The sequence below is a fragment of the Gallus gallus genome, chromosome 1 (genome assembly GCF_016699485.2).
Source record: "Gallus gallus isolate bGalGal1 chromosome 1, bGalGal1.mat.broiler.GRCg7b, whole genome shotgun sequence".
NCBI lineage: Eukaryota > Metazoa > Chordata > Aves > Galliformes > Phasianidae > Gallus > Gallus gallus.
The window spans coordinates 22,792,901-22,811,380 of NC_052532.1; the positions used below are offsets into that span (position 1 = coordinate 22,792,901).

The window sequence follows — 18,480 nt, forward strand, 5'->3', positions numbered from 1 at the left end:
TGATTTTTCATTTCTGAACAGAAATATACATTTGTTGTGGCTATCTACTGTTAAAGATTATTTTGAATTAGGTTTTTTAGTTGCATGTGCAACAGTTAAAATTTTACAAGTATAATTACTGGATAAGAAGGGAATTTAAACCATACTTCAGTAGATACATTTAAAAGATTGTTAGTGTGATTAGAAGGAAAGATGAACCACCAGACCAGGCTGCCCAGAGCCACATCCAGCCTGGCCTTGAATGGCTCCAGGGATGGGGCATCCACAACCTCCTTGTTCCACTGCGTCACCGCCCTCTGAGTGAAAAATGAAATGTGAAATGCTTCATTAGAAACTTTGGCTCTTGTCAAATTATTTCTAAATAATACGAGGGCTTGGGAAGATCCTGGCTGATCTGTCAGATGCGTTTCCCAGGAAGAATGGTTTTCTTTGTCCCTACAGTAACTCTTTCTGTTATTTTGTGTTTTACATTCAAACCTCTGATTTTTTTTTTTTTCTTTCCAAACACTTGAGATAACATTTTAGCACTGGAATGATTATTTAATTAGAACTAAGTTCCATGATCAGACAATACAGATACAGGATTAAAAGGAAGAACAGCTGGCAATTCAGTGAATGTGCTTAATTACTGTTTTGCTTTAAAGATATGTATCAACACAGATATTTTCCCTGTTGGGGATGACTATGCAAATAATCCTGTAAGAGCTTATGTATTTCTCTTCTCACTAGTGACAGGTGACAGGACGAGGGGAAATGGCCTCAAGTTGCACCAGAGTAAGTTTAGGTTGAATATCAGGAAACACTTCTTTACAGAAAGGGTTGTTAAGCACTGGAATAGGCTCCCCAGGGAGGTGGTTGAGTCACCGTCCCTGGCTGTGTTTAAAAACCGTCTGGATGTGGTGCTCAGGGACATGATTTAGCAGAGGGTTGTTAGAATTAGGGTAGTATGGTTAGGTCATGGTTGGACTTGATGGTCTTTAAGGTCTTTTCCAACCTGAATGATTGTATGATTCTATGATTTCATTGTAAAAAAAAAAAAAAAGTGATGTCAAGAGAGAGCTGCCAGTGGTATAAAGCATGTGTGTATCCTGTCTTGCACACGCAGCCAAGGTTCTGGAGCCACGGGTGCTCAGCCAGATGGGATTTCTGGGATGCTGGTGGAAACAACGCCATTGGCAAGAAACCGTTCTCCATACAGGAGTGGTTTGTAAACCTGTATGTAGAAGAAGAAAAAAGCAGGTGCAAAACATTTCAGAAAAACTGTAAACCCAAGGAAAATGTCAAGGAATATAGCTGAAGCCAGAGATGTTACAGTTAATGTGAAGTATCCCTGATGTCTTTCAGGAAGAGGAATAACAAGTCATTTAATAACTTTTTAATGTGTCTTTTTGTGTCAAATTAGAAGCACATGTGGTACACTCCTAACTGAATTTTCATTCACTTATGATTTTCTGTTGCAAACAGCGGCTTAACAATGCAATTTCTGTTAAAATATTATTTCTTAAGTATATCAGATACAAACGGTTTATTTTAAAGATTATCATGTTTCACGACCCCCAGGAAAAAGTTGTACTAAGTTGCCACTTAAAATGAAGGACAGTAAGCTTTAGGTCAAATGGATTCCATTTCAGAACCATCCAGATACTATTAGTAGTATTGTTCACATCTTGGATTTATAGTTTGAATAGTTTCCTGTAACCACACCAGACATTTTGCTAAAGTATCTTGGAATAACTTAAGCATAATTAAAATACAGTTCATAAGCAAAACATGTTAGAAGTGAACATTTTAAGGTAATGTGTCCTTTCTAGCATGCTTGCTTCTATCATACATATTTAAACTATGAAAGAGACTATATTACAGGTATTTTCTGGTTGACTGGCAGCATCAATATTGATGACTCTTGAAAAGATGAATTATGTACATTCTTTTAAATGATGTTAATTGTGATCAAATTGCTTAATATTTTTGGAAGACGTGTTTTGTTTCTTATCAAAAATAAAAAATTATGAATTAATCTGAATAAATCTGGTTCATAAGTCAAGTCCTAGTGGCTTTTAGTGCCCAGTGCCACTGCATTCTGAATTAATTGTTTTGAAAAATATAACTGAAAGAAGGTAGTGAGAGGTAAATGATATTCTGATGATCTTATGGTGTGCGTTTAGCATTTTTTTAATTAGAGTGATCCAGTTATGTTAGTGACCTTAGTGATGCATAAGGTCATGCAGCCTTGGATAAACATTTTTGGGGAGGGGGAAGAGCCTGTAAGTTTTCTCAATTTCATTCTTTATTCTGCATCTGCTTTTTCTCAATACCTATGCAAACTAACACAATAGAGGATAAGATACTATTTATGAAGAAGAGAAAATAGCTAAGTTCGTCTGAAGTCATCTACTTTAAATATTTGTCTGTTTTCTTTTCAGGTAAGCTTTGGATGAATTTTAATTTATTGTAATTGTAGACTGTTGAAACATGGAAAAGGTTAATATCCTGGTACTTGTTTGTGTTGATAAGTTTTATTGTCAAGTGGAATTTCAGACTATTATTTGTTCTGAAATGAAGTCCAATATTTGTATAGCATTTTGAGGAAATTAATATCAACATTCATTGATAGTAACCATGTCAACTCCCTTTGTGGATAAAAGTTCAACCTTAGATACTTGTATTTTCAGAAAAAAGAAATTTAGAATGCTACAGTTAGAGCACTGAAAGTAATTAGCAGATATTGTTACTGTTTTGTGGTTTAGGACCAAGTTCTTGTAGGTTTAATCTACACCCTTCAATACGATATCAATTAGAATATCAGTTGAAATATTTATTTTTAAGTAGCTGCATTTTACAAAATCTACAGGGAAAAGGTGTATCAAAAAGCAATGAGACTTTTAAAATATGCTTTTCTTGACCCAGTACTTGTACTTGGCTTAGCTTTGTATCTGCTCTCCTGCTCTTCTGGTTGTTTTTTTTTTTTTCCAAAATGAAGCACAGGAGGTTATTAAGTTGTTTGTTAGGTGCACTGTGTTCCATCATGTGGTGACATTTAGAGTCAAGGCTTTACTGTGCTGTGATCTTCATTACATTTTAGTAGCTTTTGGTCAATAAAATTTTTACTTGAAAATGCATCGTTATCATAGAATCACAGAGTGGCTTGGGTTGGTAGGGGCCTTAATGATCATCTAGTTCCACCCCCCCTGCTGTGGGTAGAGTTGCCACCCACGAAATCAAGTATTAAATCAAGTTGTCGAGGGCCCCATCCAACCTGGTGGTGGAATGACTCCACAGATGGGCTATCAATAGATTCACTGGTCAGCCTGTGCCAGTGCCTCACCACCCTCTGAGTAAAGAATTTCCACTGAACATCAAACCTAAATCTCCTGTTTTACTTTAAAGCAATTCCCCTTTGTCCTGTCACTATCTGTTCATGTAAAAAGTCAGTCTTCCTCCTGTTTGTAAGATCCTTTCAAATAATGGAAGGCTGCAATGAAGTCTCCCTGGAGCCTTTTCTTACCTGGGCTGAACAAGCTCATCTCCCTCAGCCTTTCTTCATAGGGCAGGTGCTCCAGTGCTCTGATCATCCTCATGGCCCTCCAGAAAGGCCATCTCTTCTTCCACTTTGTAGCGTCTGACTGAAGAGAGCAAATAGGCAGAAAGGTGATGAGAAGGAAATATGTTCAGACTACATGCCGTCCTGTCTATCCTTTGTGTTTCAGCTGTGCTTCAGTGAGACACTCAAGCTCTTGCCCTGCACTCAAGTATGGCAGGCTGAGGGCCCCGACCTATTTTCTTCTGCTGTGGGAAGCCACCTTCTTCTCTCCTGAATACCTCTTCAGTGGCATAATGCAGTTTCTGCCTTGTGCCAGGCACAAGTTGGTTGTTTACACTGATGATCAGGTGACAGCCATCCTCTTTTTAGCTGTATTTAATAGAAGAACAGATCTGTGAGACTTGCTGCTATAAATCATTTGGCCAGACACTGGCTGGAGAGGCTGAGCTTGCCAAGATTTGTGTTAGAAGAAGAGAGGGGTGGGTGCAGCTGTCCTTCAACAGTGAAGAACTCCCACAGATTACTGACACTGATTTAGTCGATTTGTTGGTGAAATTTGCTGTCATACATTATATATGCATACTTAGGAGGTTTTTATTGTTTTTTCTCCATTGGATTTTTTTTTTTTTACACAGAGAATCCCCATACTCTGTCCCCAGTATTATATCTACAGTAGTGGAACCAGATTCTGCATTTATGAGTGCTTCTTCTCTGTTTTGGTTGCAGTATTTCTCTAGCATGAGAGTTTTCTTTTCTGGATTTCTGTTTCCTTCCATGAAATTCTTAACTGCCTTAAAGATCATTTTTTCACTCATTATGCTGCCAACTTGTAAGACGGTGTGGCTTCTTCATGAGTGACTCACAAATATCTTCAGTCTTCTGTGGTTTAAATGGAGGAAAGATAAGTGAAATTGTGTGAGTAAGTTTTAAATTAGCTGCTGTTAATTCAAACTTCATTCTAGCTTAACTGGTGTAGCATACAGACCCTACTAGTTTAATAGAGAAACATATTTTCTGAACGTATTGTTTTTTTATGAAAAATGTATCAACCTTTGCCTGTGTATCTCCTCCTTGCAAAACCGTTTTATGTAGAAACAAAATATTAGCTTGCAATAATAATCCCTTCCTTTATTAAGAGATTGTTTTGCACTCGTGTCCATTCCTAATGTCTGTATTTTTTTGTGTGTTTTTTTTCTCTTTTTTGCAAAAGGTGTTTCTCAAGAGTGACCGGGTTGCAAGAATGGTTCACAGTGGAGGATGTTCTGCAAATGACTTTAGAGATGTTTTTAAGAAAAACATAGAAAAGAGGGTCCGAAGTTTGCCGGAAATTGATGGATTAAGCAAAGAGACAGTATTAAGTTCTTGGCTAGCCAAGTATGATGCCATATACAGGGGAGAAGAAGACTTCTGCAAACAGCCAAATCGAATGGCCTTAAGTGCTGTATCGGAGCTGATTCTGAGCAAGGAACAGCTTTATGAAATGTTTCAGCAGATTCTAGGGATCAAAAAATTGGAACATCAGTTGATTTATAATGCCTGCCAAGTAAGTATTGGTGTCACTCAGTTCTGTTGTGTTCAAAATCTCTCTATAAAGCCCCTTTATACCTGTGTGCCTACATATAAATGACATGTGCATGTTTGTGTATGTATAGACACATTTACATAGACTTGTGTATACATATATGTGTGTGTGTGTAAACATCTTTAAAATAAATTTGCTGCCATAATTAGATAGATGGTAGATATTGAGTTCAGGATGCCCTTGGCCATGCAGTGTTGAGAACTCAGCATACTTCATTGCAAACACCATCTGTGAAGCTAATTTCCACTTTTTTGCTCTGTTGTTCTGTTAGGTAATGGAGATGTTCCCTGTAAATCACTGAATCAAAAACAGTCTATTCAGCAGTCATATTCAGATTTATAGGTATAGTCTATTGCTAATCAGTAGTGTAAGTAGTACGTAGAAGTGTTTTACCTGGCCAGTCTTCATAGTGATACAGCAATAAAATAAGCATTAGTTTGTGATGAAAAACCTGTAAAATGCAAGACATTTTTGAAAGTCTCACGACTGACTGGAGCAGATATTTATCGTATTTATAGTTTTTAAACTGAACTCACACAGCTTTCTAACCCATTTTTTAAATAGTACACCATACTGCTGCTCAGCTGTTTTTTTTACGTATTATGCTGAAGGTTGGTGTATAACTATCCTAGTACAGAAACAAGTATGGAATTTGCCTCAGTTTTGTCCCAATTTCTTTTCCATTTGGCTCTTAATTAACATACATGTGTATTATGAAGCTAACCTTAACAAGACAAGCAAGTTGGTAACAAGGTCAAGAAGCGCTGAAATCTTAGGGAATTATCTTGCTTATTTGAGTGGGGGGTTGCATAAGAGAACACACAAGCCTAGGATAGTTCAGTTTGGAAAAGACCTCATTCAGTCCAATGTTCTGCTCAAAGCAGGATTAGCTGTGCGTACAGACCAAGTTATGCAAGGCTTTATCCATTCAAGTCTTAAAATTGCCAAGAAACCAAGATATACTGCATGAACTCTCAAGACAACCTGCTCCAATACTTGAAAACATGAAAAATTAACAACTTCTCCACAGCTAGGTTACAGTTTACCTTCAGTGGGAACTCTATGGCCTCATCCCTCCTCTGGTGTCTGATGATTTCTTAAATCAGGCTTTATTTGTCACTGTGAGTAGTCAGAATCTGGTGTTGTGCTAGAGGAACATTAACATGACTGTAGAGCCTCGAATACTAAAACAAAAGAACTTGTTCCTTTAGTCTAGAAGTGGTTCTGATGATATGGACCCCTACGTTCTTGTGTGTGTGTAATTGAAAGCTTCTTGGGTTTGGTTCTTAATTTCTAGGAATTTTGATGCATCAAAACTGATTGGCAAATATCAGCAGGGCTCTCGTAATCACCGGTTCTCCATCTGTTCTTAGTCTATGGAGAAACTGAAACATCACAGAAACTCATTTTTATCTGCTGTCATGGCTGAATTTTGAACTTGGGGTTACTTTCTTTTATATTTTGTGAATAGTAAAATAAAGAAGAAATTATCGTATGGTAGTTAGCAAGTGAGAGAGGCTGGTTGGCTCTTCTGATATGTGCGAAGTCTCAGTGAGGTGAAAAGGAGACTTTTCCTCTTTCTGATGTTGAGCTCTGAAGGTTATAAAAACTCCAGTGTAGGTCTCTGCAGTACATGTTATTTACCTGGAATTCATATGAATATTGGAGGATGGGAAGAAAGGGAGACATCTCTTTGGGAGCAGTAATAGGATCATCTACATAATTAGGAAGAATGAAGAGAGGCAGGCTTCAAGCATGTACCCTTCTTGCTTTGGGCTTACTGAGCTTACTGAGGTTTTCCTTTTCCACAGTAAGCATGAGATTACTTTGCTAAAACAAAAACATTCATTTCGTGCTCCACTGCCCAGAGTTGCTACCAAACATAAATTTTGTATCTTGTTCTTGTGATTCAGTCCAGCACATAGTACACCAAAGGTGTGAGGAGAAATCTGTTGCAAAGAAAAAGGTTACGGTTGTGGCCTTTCCAGGGAGTGTCTTGCAGACAGCAGCCGGTTCTTATAATGTAGTGCCTCTTCTCCTTTGGCAAAGTCCTTTATTCCTCATTAGAGTTTTAATAAACTTTTTAGTTCAGACTGTATTTTAATCCATTCTATTCAGAGTGTTTTTGTAAAAGATGAAATGAAGTTAGATTCCTATTTCAGTTGACACGACAATTTTCATTCTCCCCCAGAAGTACCTAGCTGTCTTTATATGTAAAAGCTCACTTCTGTTTCCCTTAGCCTCTGCTGTTTATAATACTGGAGTCTTGCGGATAATGATAATCAATAACGTCTGGGAGCAGTGAGATAAGTGAAAGTCCAAACAGATGTTAAAATTGTATTTTTGATAGAGGTTTTGATGAGTTGGCTTCTAGCCTGTGCTTCTAGCAGAGAATCAGATCTTTACCTGAAATACTGAATATTTTGCAGCTCTGAGGAGCACCTGCCCTTAAGAGCAAATCTGTACAGTTATAATTTGTGCAGAAAACTCCTTCTCTTTCCCCTCTTTTAATTCCTTCCAGCCTTTTGGAAATTCCAGTCTGAAAAATGTCTCACAATGTCAATGATAAGAGTAAATTATCCTGCAGCTACAGGGCTGCCAAGCAAACAAGGATGCTATTTGTAACAGTAGGTGGTATTGTCTGCCAGCCTCCTTCTTGTGACTTCTGCACTTTGAAACTTTTTACTGTTTGTCAGCAACCTTTGCTTTCCAGCCTGTACTAAATGGAGAATTTCCTTTAACTCTTAAACCGTTGAGTATCCTGCAGTAGGTCATTGGAAGATTATGCTAGGACAGGGGTTGCTGCAGGCCCACACAGGTTCTAGGTCTCTGTCCTTCGTGTGAGAGCAATGAGAAGCAGTGTTTGTACAATCAACACAAGAACTTAGTTAGCAATAAAGTGAATAACGGTAGATCAGCTCTCTGGCATTGTCAGACAATGTGCACAACTGTAAGAATCTTACGATTTTTTCCTGGAAGACTAGCTTTTTGTCACAGTCTTTTGGTGTATACTAAATGCCTAGGCACATCCTTAGGTACTGAACATTAACAGGAGTGTTCACGTCAGGACATTAAAGCTTTCTTCTACATCTCCATTTTCAACTTCTGAACTTAGAGCAACTAAGTACTCTCTAGAGCAGCTAGAACTGCTGCCGAGCTTCTACATCTCTTTGTGATGAAAAGACTCAATTTGGAAGTGCTAACACTTTCACCTGATTATTATTTACATTGTGTTGCCTTGATCTGTGTTTTATGATAAAGAGATGATTGTCAGTTAGTTGGGACATAATGATCTCCTTGACTTGCTTTTGAGAAGCTTGGCCACAATGTGGTGTTCTGGTTTCTTTGATTTACAGAGATCAAACATGATAAAGTCCTTTTTTGTCTTTTTTTAATTATTCACTGATGTAGAAGATAACTTTGCAGAAAGTCAAACTGAAAGTCAAAATCTAGCTGCTTTGCAGTCATGTACTCTTATTGCATCACTTCACCAATACCAGAATTTGTTTCTTTATCATCTTTAACCATAACTCCACACAGAGGTTATTTTATTTTGACACTGCCTTTGTAGCATTCACTTTTTCATCTGATCTAAAACCCCTCATCTTAGGGGGAGGGTAGGAGCTTTTCATAAGGAAAGAATACTTTTAAGTCACATTTTCTTTTCTGACAGGTAATAAATAATTTTGAGAACACATCTGTTGAGTCTTCTACTGTCAGTGTTTTGGGAATCAGCCACAAACTAAATGGTACTTTGCTTCAAGTCATGTTTATCTATTTTAAAGTCCTGAGTTGCTTTTGGTTCATATCCTCAATTATCTATAGCTTTTACGAGACGTATCTCTTTGTGTAAGTGTCTAATACTGATAATTATGGACTATATTGTATCTCCAATAATTTTTACAGTTTAAATTTTAAGACAATTTCTATCAAGTATTTCTCCTGGACCTAAGGCTGCTCTTGCTGCTCAGTACAGTTGAGTTTTAAAGATTATTTTGCCTAGCAGTTTATTAACATCCAATTAGTCATGCAGTTTTGGTTAAGTCAAATTAGGGGCAATTTAACCTCATCATGGCCTTCTTGACTTTCTTGAATGTTTGTAGTTCTTTCTTAAGATATGGAAAAGTAGTGCAGTTATGACACAAATCACAGATTATTGAATTATTCTCACAGGATTTTAGATTTGGCCTCTTCAGGAGACATAACTCGATTACATGCATGTAGTAGTTTAATATGATTTCCGCAGTTTCTGTTTTAGTGTTTTTGCTGAGCTGATTCATGTGTCTTTTACCTCAATTTGAGAGACCTTTGGAAGTCTTTCTCAAGACAAAAAAGATTTGGTGCTTTAGAAGTGAGAGCTGCAACCTCAAGTAGTCCTCCTAAGATCAGATCTGAAATGAGGCTGTCAGAAATCTAGAACTTTCCTGAACAGAATGTCAGGCAGGTTTGGATTTTCAGCTTAAGAATGTGAGTTCTGGTGAGAAAGAAAATCTTGGAACGTCCAATTTACTCAACTCTTAGTTCTCATAAACAAAAGTATTTTTTCCATGATAGCAGAATTCACTTTGAAAGTAAGTGTCTGGTTGTCCCAAAAGGTTGATTTGTTCTCATTTACTCAAATGATAGAAGAATGATGGAAAGAATATCAAAGCATCCTCAGAAAAGTAATTTACTTTTTAGCATGTTTAATTGTCTGACCCTGAATAGCATTTAAAAGCCCGGTAAGTTACACAGTGGAGAAATACTTTGAAATGTTTTTCTGTGTGCTTGAAGGAATACTGAGAACATACTGGAGAGAAATGGTGCATTAGCGCAGTAGTTGGCATTTTCAATATTTGAGGTACTGCAATGTCCTTGTTATGTTCAGCAAGTGAGTGAGTAAAATTGTCTTTGATATACACATTTAAAAGGAAAACCTGAGCGGAACATTGGAAAACTGAGAAAACATTCACTTACAATCAATCTGAAGACACCACAGATTTTTCTGTCGTAGAGCTGTATATCTGCTTCTGTGGCTCCTGTTCTTGCTCTGTGTTTGTGTGAATGAGTTGGACATATACAGTCTTTAGTACCATAAATGACCACCAGCAGTCACAGGCTAGTAGATTCACTTGCATTTTCTACTAGACTTTCTTCTAGGCCTGGTCTCCTGGGTACTACCTTCCTTGTCACAAGAGGTGAGCCAGGCTTTACTGAGAATCCACAGGCAGTTGCAGAGAGAAGTGAGAGTACTCCTCTCCCCAGCTCTGTCTTGTGCCTACTCTGTGGTTTGAAGTCATTAGTATTGGGATTTTGGCTGCACATCTTTCTTTGTTTTTGTTTTCTGAATATCTTTGGCATTCAGTGAGTGCAGGAAAGCACCAGCAGAACATAAAAAGATCAGGAAGTTTGTTTGGGCTTTGTAAAGCAGATTCGCTTAAGCTTGTACTAATTTTACCTACCTCTATGTTTCTTCCCCTAAAATACTCCTTTGGAGTCTTAGAGAAGTAATTAATGCTGTTTTGGCATTCTCCTGAATTCCATATCCAAGTAAGTTAAGCTGCCTCAACACTGGAAGCCAAATATATCCAGCATCTAACCTGCACTTTTATTAACATCATCACTGCATTTGACTCATCATGTTTCCAGCTGAGGAAAAAGTTCCTCTGGCTTCGTATTAAGCAATGAAAATAAAGCTCTTCTCCCAAAGAAGAGTTGTTGTTTTACATTTTAAAAAATAATTTAATTTTTGTTTTAAAGGAGAGATCCCCCGTCTCCATGTAGATAAATACCAGACAAATACAGTTGTTACATATGTTATTAGTTAGATTTCCAGGCTGATTACTCAATTCATTAACACATCTAGCTTACATGTGCATTTGAATGAATACTTTTAACCAGCCTGAACAAGTTAATGACCTTTTGCATGAATTTGTCACCTGTCCTGCTAAGACATGGTAGAATTCTATATTCCCTTTTTTATCAGTTCAAAGTAAAGCAGTTTTGCTTAAAACAGTCACTTCCAATACAAGGATCCATTTGATAATTTAGGTTTGATCCTCTGCAATTTTTCAACAGAGATGTCCTCAGCAGCCAATGTGAAGCCAGCAGAAGCAGCTGAAAAGCCACAGAGAGAGAATGAGCCTATTTTTCTCTCTCTCTCTCACGTTCTGGTACAGAATGTCTTGTTCTGAAGCTTAAGTGCCTTTTTTTCCTGTTTCTGAAAATTTTGAGAGAGATCCCTCTTACCTCTTCTTTCTTGAGAGTAATATGCCACTTTCTTTACAGCCAGCTGCCCAGTTAAAGTTCCTGCACCCCAATCGCTCCCAAAGGAAAATGTGGAGGTAAACTTGGAAATGAGCCAGCTGACATAGAGTATATCCGTATTTTGAACATAAACATCAAAGCACAGCCATAACAGAGGATAGACCATCCTATGCAAGAGTAATTGTGTATGTAAAATGGCTGAGAGATCTGCAACTCTGTTTTGGATATCCTATCTCTATTTTTTTATTATCTAGGAAGGTGCTTTCGTGTTTCTTCTGAAAATGAGAGAGCCCTTGGGTCATCTTTCCAGCTGTTTCCTGCTGACGCTGTCCTGGTATCTTAGCTGTAGTCCTTCCACAGAGTCCATCTCAGACACAGTCTCATCCCAAATGAGGACTGATTGAACAGAAGAGCCAACTTGCAGGGACATGCTGTCATTTATTCCCATATTCTGTACAACAAGACTCAAAGACAGTTGTTCATATCATCCAGATTAAGTTTGGTGTCAGTGCCAAGGCCATCTGCTTTGTGATTAGATGTTTGTCATTTCAAACTTCATATGTGTTTAAAAGACTGTGCCTGTTTCTTTTTCTCTAGGTCTTCTGTGGCAGATTGACCACATTTTAGGGTTTTTCTTTGCTGTGGTCATGAAAAATTCTCAGGCCAACTGCAGTAACCTGGTTGTTTTGGGTTTTTTTGGTCAGTTACATGAGCAGAGAGAAGAAAAAATAATTGCTTCTTTCAGTCTGAAAACTTAGAGCCTAATGGGAAGGGATAAAATAAGAAAGTGAAAACAAAATTCATCTGTACTTTCCGTTGCCTTTGAGTCTGTTTCTTGAGAAAGAAAGAAAGAAAAAAAAAGACTAAAATGTGTTAGCTATAAACTGGAAAAGTCTCGAATAAATATTAAGAATGGTTAGATAGGAGAAATCTTGACTTCTGACTACTGTTAAAAGGTGAAGTTTATGCTAAGCTCAAAAACTCTGGGACTGTAAGAGAAGAAATTGCCTTTTGCAAAGGAAGTAAGGAAAGAATCATTATTAGCCAACCTTCCTTTGGCCACTGAACAAACTGTTTTCATAACCAGTTATGCAATACGAAGCATTCTAGTGTGGGAACACTAGGACTACCTGTAAATGAGGGAATAAAATACTGATCTATGGCTGAGAGCCTGCAAAGGTATGCACAATTTTCAGGAGCAGCTTTGTTTTATTCCTGTTATAAAATCATGCTCCTGTTATAAAATCATGTCTGTCTGACACAGCCTTCTCTTCAGACTGTGTCTTCCCTCAGGGAGACTGGAAACAAAGTAAGATCTTATCTGAAACATCTCCCACTCCTTAGGAATGCTTCTATGCCCAATGTTCTAATTGACTGTATTGGAGCAACTGTTATTCTTCACAGATGTATAGCAGGCTTTCTGTAACGAGTGTTTTCTCACCATTTTAATGGTAGTATTTCCCTCCTGTTCCTATGTTTCCAGGAAGGTGGAATCTGGAAGCTTATAACTAATGGCAGCAGGAGAAAATTTTCATGTCTCCCGGCAATTATTAATCTAGAAAATATGTTCAGAGTTCTGACAGCAGAGGAGGATGAGCAAGTCCTGCTGCAGGAAGAGTGCATTCTGGACACATTAGGTTTGGCAATTGGATTAACACAGAGAGGAAACAAAAAATGTTCATGTTTGGTGACTCCACCTTGTCCAGGACAAATTGATCCATCTGCTGGGTAGACACTTTTATTTGCTTCTTACTTAGGTGTAAAATGTCGCAGAAACTGCTGAGGCCCATGCAGGCTTCTAGCTATTGCCCCTGGCTGCTCATCTGTGGGAACACCAATAGCATGACTTTGAAGAGCTTAAAAGTTTCCACAAGACTGAGAACAAAGGTCATAGATTCATCTAGGCTGGAAAAAGCATTTGGGATCATCATGTCCAACCATAAGTGTGACCTGTGGAGTCCTATTGCTAAATTTTTATCCCTTAAGGGTACATTCAAGCCTCTCTTAAATATTTCCAGGGATGAGGTCTCCACTGCGTCCCTGTGCAGGCTGCCCAGAGATTGCTGAGGGTGACACATCCAATGTGCGTAACTAATGAAGCTTTGGCTTCTTGGGCTGTGGCACCTTGTTTTAAGAGCTGGTAAGAAGTGATGGAATTAAACTGACAAGAAGGCACAGACATGTTTGTGGGCAGAATTACTAACGTAACAGAGGATATTAAACGAGGTTTGTCAGGAGTTAGGGAGCTAATTTCAGGATTAAATGAAGAAAAATTACATGTGGAGGAGATATTTATGACAGAAGGCTTCAGGGAAGACTATAAAATTCCCTGTCAGAAAAGAGAGTGCTTTTAAATGTGGTTGCACTAACACAAGGTATTTGAACAATAAAAAGGAAATCCATTCTCTGGGGCAAGATCAGAAGAGAAAGTAATACTGCTGATGTTGTGATGAGGGTCACTTGCAGACCAACTGACCAAGAAGGTGAAGTCATCCACAAAGAAGTAATAGAAGTCTCCCAATGGGAGGCCTTGATCTACAAGGTCCCGTGGCATTGTGCGAGCAATCAAGAGAGTTTCTAGACAGTGCTGGTGACACTCTTATTATGAATGCAAAAGGATCAGTTGTGATTAGTACTCAATGACTAGCTGCTCACAGAGAAGAGATGGAGGTAAATGTGACCACAGGTAGCAGAAATCACCAATTGATAGAGTTCTGGAATTGGAGGAAGGCTGAAATGGTGCACTGTAAACTTATTTGTAAAAGGATAGCTATGCTGAGACTCCAGAGAAGCTACAGTGTGTAGAAACAGAGAGCCCAGGAGTTGGCAGGTGTCTAATGAAAACATATTGAGTTCAGGAACAAACCATCTTGTACCAAATTGTTGAGAATTACAAGCATCACTTTAGTCAGTGAAGGCCTAGAGGGACTTTGCAGCACAACCTTTTGCAATTCATTTTCATGTAAAGGTAACATTATTAGTTTATGTGGATACCAAGAGGAAGTCATATCCATCCATTCTGAGTGACATCTTTCATTAAATGACTGATTATGTGAGTAGGGAGAAGATGGTAATACCCATTTACTTGGGTAGAGCTTTTGACACAATTCACCAACCACATTCATATTTTTATACTGAAGAAGTATGTCTTGGACAAGCTGATTATTAAATGGCTTGAAAATTAACTAGGTCACTATGCTGAAAGAGTGACAGTGGTTTGAAAGCCCAGATGTCCCAGGAGCTCAGTACTCCTCTGTTCCGTATTGTTCATCCATTCATCCATTCTTTCCATTTGATGGAAGAAGAGGACTCAGCTAAGTTTCATAGAGTACTGTGAAAACAGGCTACTTGGACAAAGTTGCAGATTGCAATTTTCCATCAGGAAAAGACAATCCACTGATCGTCTTAAATCATTTTTCTTAAATAAATTATTAGCTGTACCCTTTAATACAAATGCAGGCTTTCAACTGTACAGAAAAATATTGCCTATTTGAAGTAAGAACTGTTTCTTTTTCTGTGGCTGAGCATTTTTTTTTCCTCATGATGCATTTTGGAAACAACATCATGTATTGTCTTTTGAAAATCTGTGATTAATTGGTGTACTAATTGTAAATTGTTGGCCTGAATTTTAAGTTTTCTATCTAGTTCAGTCAGTCACACATCATTATTTAGGAAGAAAGCTTGACATGGTATTCAAGGTGCTTTTACTTACTTAATGGGATGCTCATTAACCGTTATTCCCCTAATTGCATCTCTTCCTTTTGATTTCAACATTCCAAAGAAAATTTATTCAGTGATTGATAAGGGAAGAAAACATTCTCCATGATACTTGTGGAGAGTGAGGAAAGTAATGAAAGGATAGAGGGTTTCCTTCTGCAGCAAGTCCTTCTATTTATTTATTTAATTAAAATCAGTATAGTATTATCAAATTATGGTATTTGCCAGGTCTACTGAGATAACACAAGATCTGGGTACCTTTAGAAAAATATAGAACCCTGTAAACCCATTTAGTATTCTAGGACATAAAAGACTAACAAGGTTTGCATGCTTATTTGGGGGTTGTCTTGGATATGGTAATCTCTGAACAGATAGTAGGAGAGGAGGAGGGTGGAAGGCTTTCTCTTCAGAGGATCAGGACATGAGTCATAGCTCTTTTAAGCCCATCATTACCTTCTCACCATGGTTGTGGGAGGGTATTCCCTAGACAGAAACTGAAAGCAACTTTTATAGAAGGAGACACCGGATATCTATTTCAGTCGGGTCTGGGGGAAGGTGAGAGGGTGGAATAAGAATACCCATTTCTTTTATCACCTTCTTACTCACCAGAGATTAACGGTGCAGATAGGACCTCCACAGCGCTTATGGTTGGCATGTAGATAACTGCTTAAATGATTATAATAACACCCTGGAAACTCTTCTGTATTTTCACTGATTACCTTAGGATTAAAAAATGCTTTATTTGGACGGTAAAATAGGTACAATACATAACTCTGAAGCTTTTTCATTTAACTGTGGGACATAATATTTAGCGTGATTAGATCTGCAAATGGTAAGAACCTACCATTATTCTCCTGCATTTTTCCCTCTCAGGACAGCATGCTTTACTCTCTTTTTCAACCTGTTGAACAGAGGTGGTTAAATATTGTAGTCTCGACCACTAACTTGGGTTTTGTTTTTTGTGCGATCAATTGGAGTCAATGACCTTAATGATCTTTTCCAACACTAATAATCATCCCAGATGCCAAGAGAACAAAAGGCTGAAAGTTCCATTGCTTGTAGTAGCACTTTTGAGCTGTGCTAACATTTTTCTTCTACAGTCTGTCAGTGATCCACTCTTCTGAATCCTAATGCATTTCTAATCATCATAATGTAGCTTCTGGTGTTTGTTAATAATATATGTTGAGCTAAAAACTGTTGTGCTCAAGTAAACTGGTTGCTATTCTTCAGCAACCAGTGGGCTGAGTCAGCAGCAGGCCATGACACTTGATTTTGAATAGAAAGTTCTGTTGTCAGTATCTAAAGACTGATGGTAGGCAGTGTTTTTAGGAAGCAGTATTGACAGTTTAGAAGGACTTTTGGGGGGAGGTTTCCTTCTGATCTTTTCCTACGAGTTTAAGTGTGATTTGTATCTGTTTCAGTCTGTCTAGGAGGAGTGTTGTGTCTCTATTCAGCATATTCATGAATGACTGGGAAAAGGCAGTGTAAGGGAAATCTCCAAGTTTATAAATGATACTGAACTGTTTTGGTACTCTAATTTTGCTCTATTTGCAGGAAACTCCAGAGGCATATCACAAAACTGCATGGACAAAAGCATGACAGATAAGCCCTAGTGTAGCTAAACAGGAAAAACAAACTTTCATAGAATCAGAGTGGTTTGGATTGGAAGGGAACTTAAAGGATTATGTAGACCAACCTCCATGTCATGTCAGGAACAACCCTCCCTAAATCACATCGCTCAAAGCTCCACCCAACCTGACTATGAATACTCTTCATAGGTGGGGAACTAGCATAGGATGCTGAACTGAGAATGATTAGGTCTTTATGTAGCAATAGCTAAAATGCCAAAAAAATGCTGTCTGTGACTATGAAGAGTGTTGAGAGTGAGACGGTGTTTCTTTACTTGATTCTGTAGAGCAAGTCAGAAGAGCATCAGAATAAAGGCATTTATGGACAAGCTTGTGACAGTGTGTCAGAATGGATATGCGATGAAAAACAATTTAAATAGTGAATGAAATAAAATTCTGTGGGTTTTTTGTTTGTTTATTTGTTTAATGTTTGACATTCCTTTTGTAAATTTTATTTATACTGTGTCTTTCCCTTTCAGAGTCTTCTGGTAGTAATGTCCAGGTAATATAATAATTCCAAAGCTATACAAAGACTCTCCAGTACTTACAGAGAACTGCCATCATGAAAATCCAATCAAAGTAGTACTAGCTAAAGACGTAGAATTGTCTGAAGACCTTCTCTCTGATTTTCCTTTCCTTTATCCCTAAATAAATACTTAAAATATTTGTACCTAGGCCAGTATGCATTTTTCACTAAAATCCCACATCGTGTAATTAACAGTATTTGTCCTTAAGCCTCAGTGATCCAAATAATACTTCAACTTTTATCTTTGTGGTAAATTGGAATTAAAACTGGTAGGAAACTCAGTACTGAGACCTAGTGATTTGCTATATGAGGGCTTAAATATGAGAGCTTAGCAGACTTACTTCAAATGATACAATCCATATCCCTAAGTGAAAAGACTCTTTGTGTGCATTATTGTATTTTATTGATTTATTTACAAACTGTTTATCAAGATGTGTTTGAGAAAGAGATCTTGCAAATCTTGGAATTTCAGTTTGCAGAACACAGATTTTAATTTCAGTGTAATGATCTAAAATAAAATGGAAAAAGAAGTTTCATTTTGGCAGTCAATACAGAGCACTGTATAGTGGATAGAGGAGAAGTATAAAGCATGTAAATTAGACTTAAAACGCTTCAAAAACTATTTGCTTTACATATTGTGATTGGCTTAAACACTGTGTGTATGTTCTTCTGTTCCTGTTTGCAGTTCCATTGAAGGTTCTTCTAGGGTTCTGGGTGTTGGTAATCCCTGAATAAACTAACATTTCAATTGTAAGAGACCACCTTTCAGCCTATGCTGAATCTCTCAAAATGGATTCACTCTTCACATTCACTCTGCTTATGTTTTCAAAGCTTGAATGTGTGGAAACGCCATACCAAAGTCTCAGCTTTGATGATTGTGCACACTGCCAAATTATGCATCTAGTGGCTGATTAAAAAAAAGTGCAAGATTTTAAAGTTCAGTAATTTCCAAGTTTGAAAAAAAAAGAAAATTTTAAAATTCTACTGGATTAATGCATGTAATCTTTATGTTTTGTTTTGGGATTAGTATTTTTATGAAAACCATTTTTTAAGATCAATTTAATTTATTTTTAATATCATTATAATTAATCAGCATGATCAGTATAAATGGTATCTTCTGCCACCTTAATCAATCATACATACAAAAATAGATTTTGAAGTGACACAATCAAGTCACAAAATTTATTTTGCTTTATTTTGCTTTATTTTACTTTTTTCCATCTGAAGCCACTGCATTTGG

The 18,480-nt window shown here is 37.5% G+C and overlaps 1 protein-coding gene across 27 annotated transcripts in view; it reads left to right on the forward strand.

Annotated features, from left to right (window-relative positions):
- Window positions 1-18,480, forward strand: part of CADPS2 (calcium dependent secretion activator 2) — a 301,879-nt gene that overhangs the window by 96,592 nt on the left and 186,807 nt on the right. For all 27 annotated transcript variants that reach the window (XM_040649118.2, XM_040649128.2, XM_040649125.2 and 24 more), the window contains exon 3: window positions 4,752-5,084. In XM_040649118.2, coding sequence (XP_040505052.1) covers window positions 4,752-5,084 — 333 coding nt within the window. The remainder of the gene's footprint in view (window positions 1-4,751; window positions 5,085-18,480) is intronic.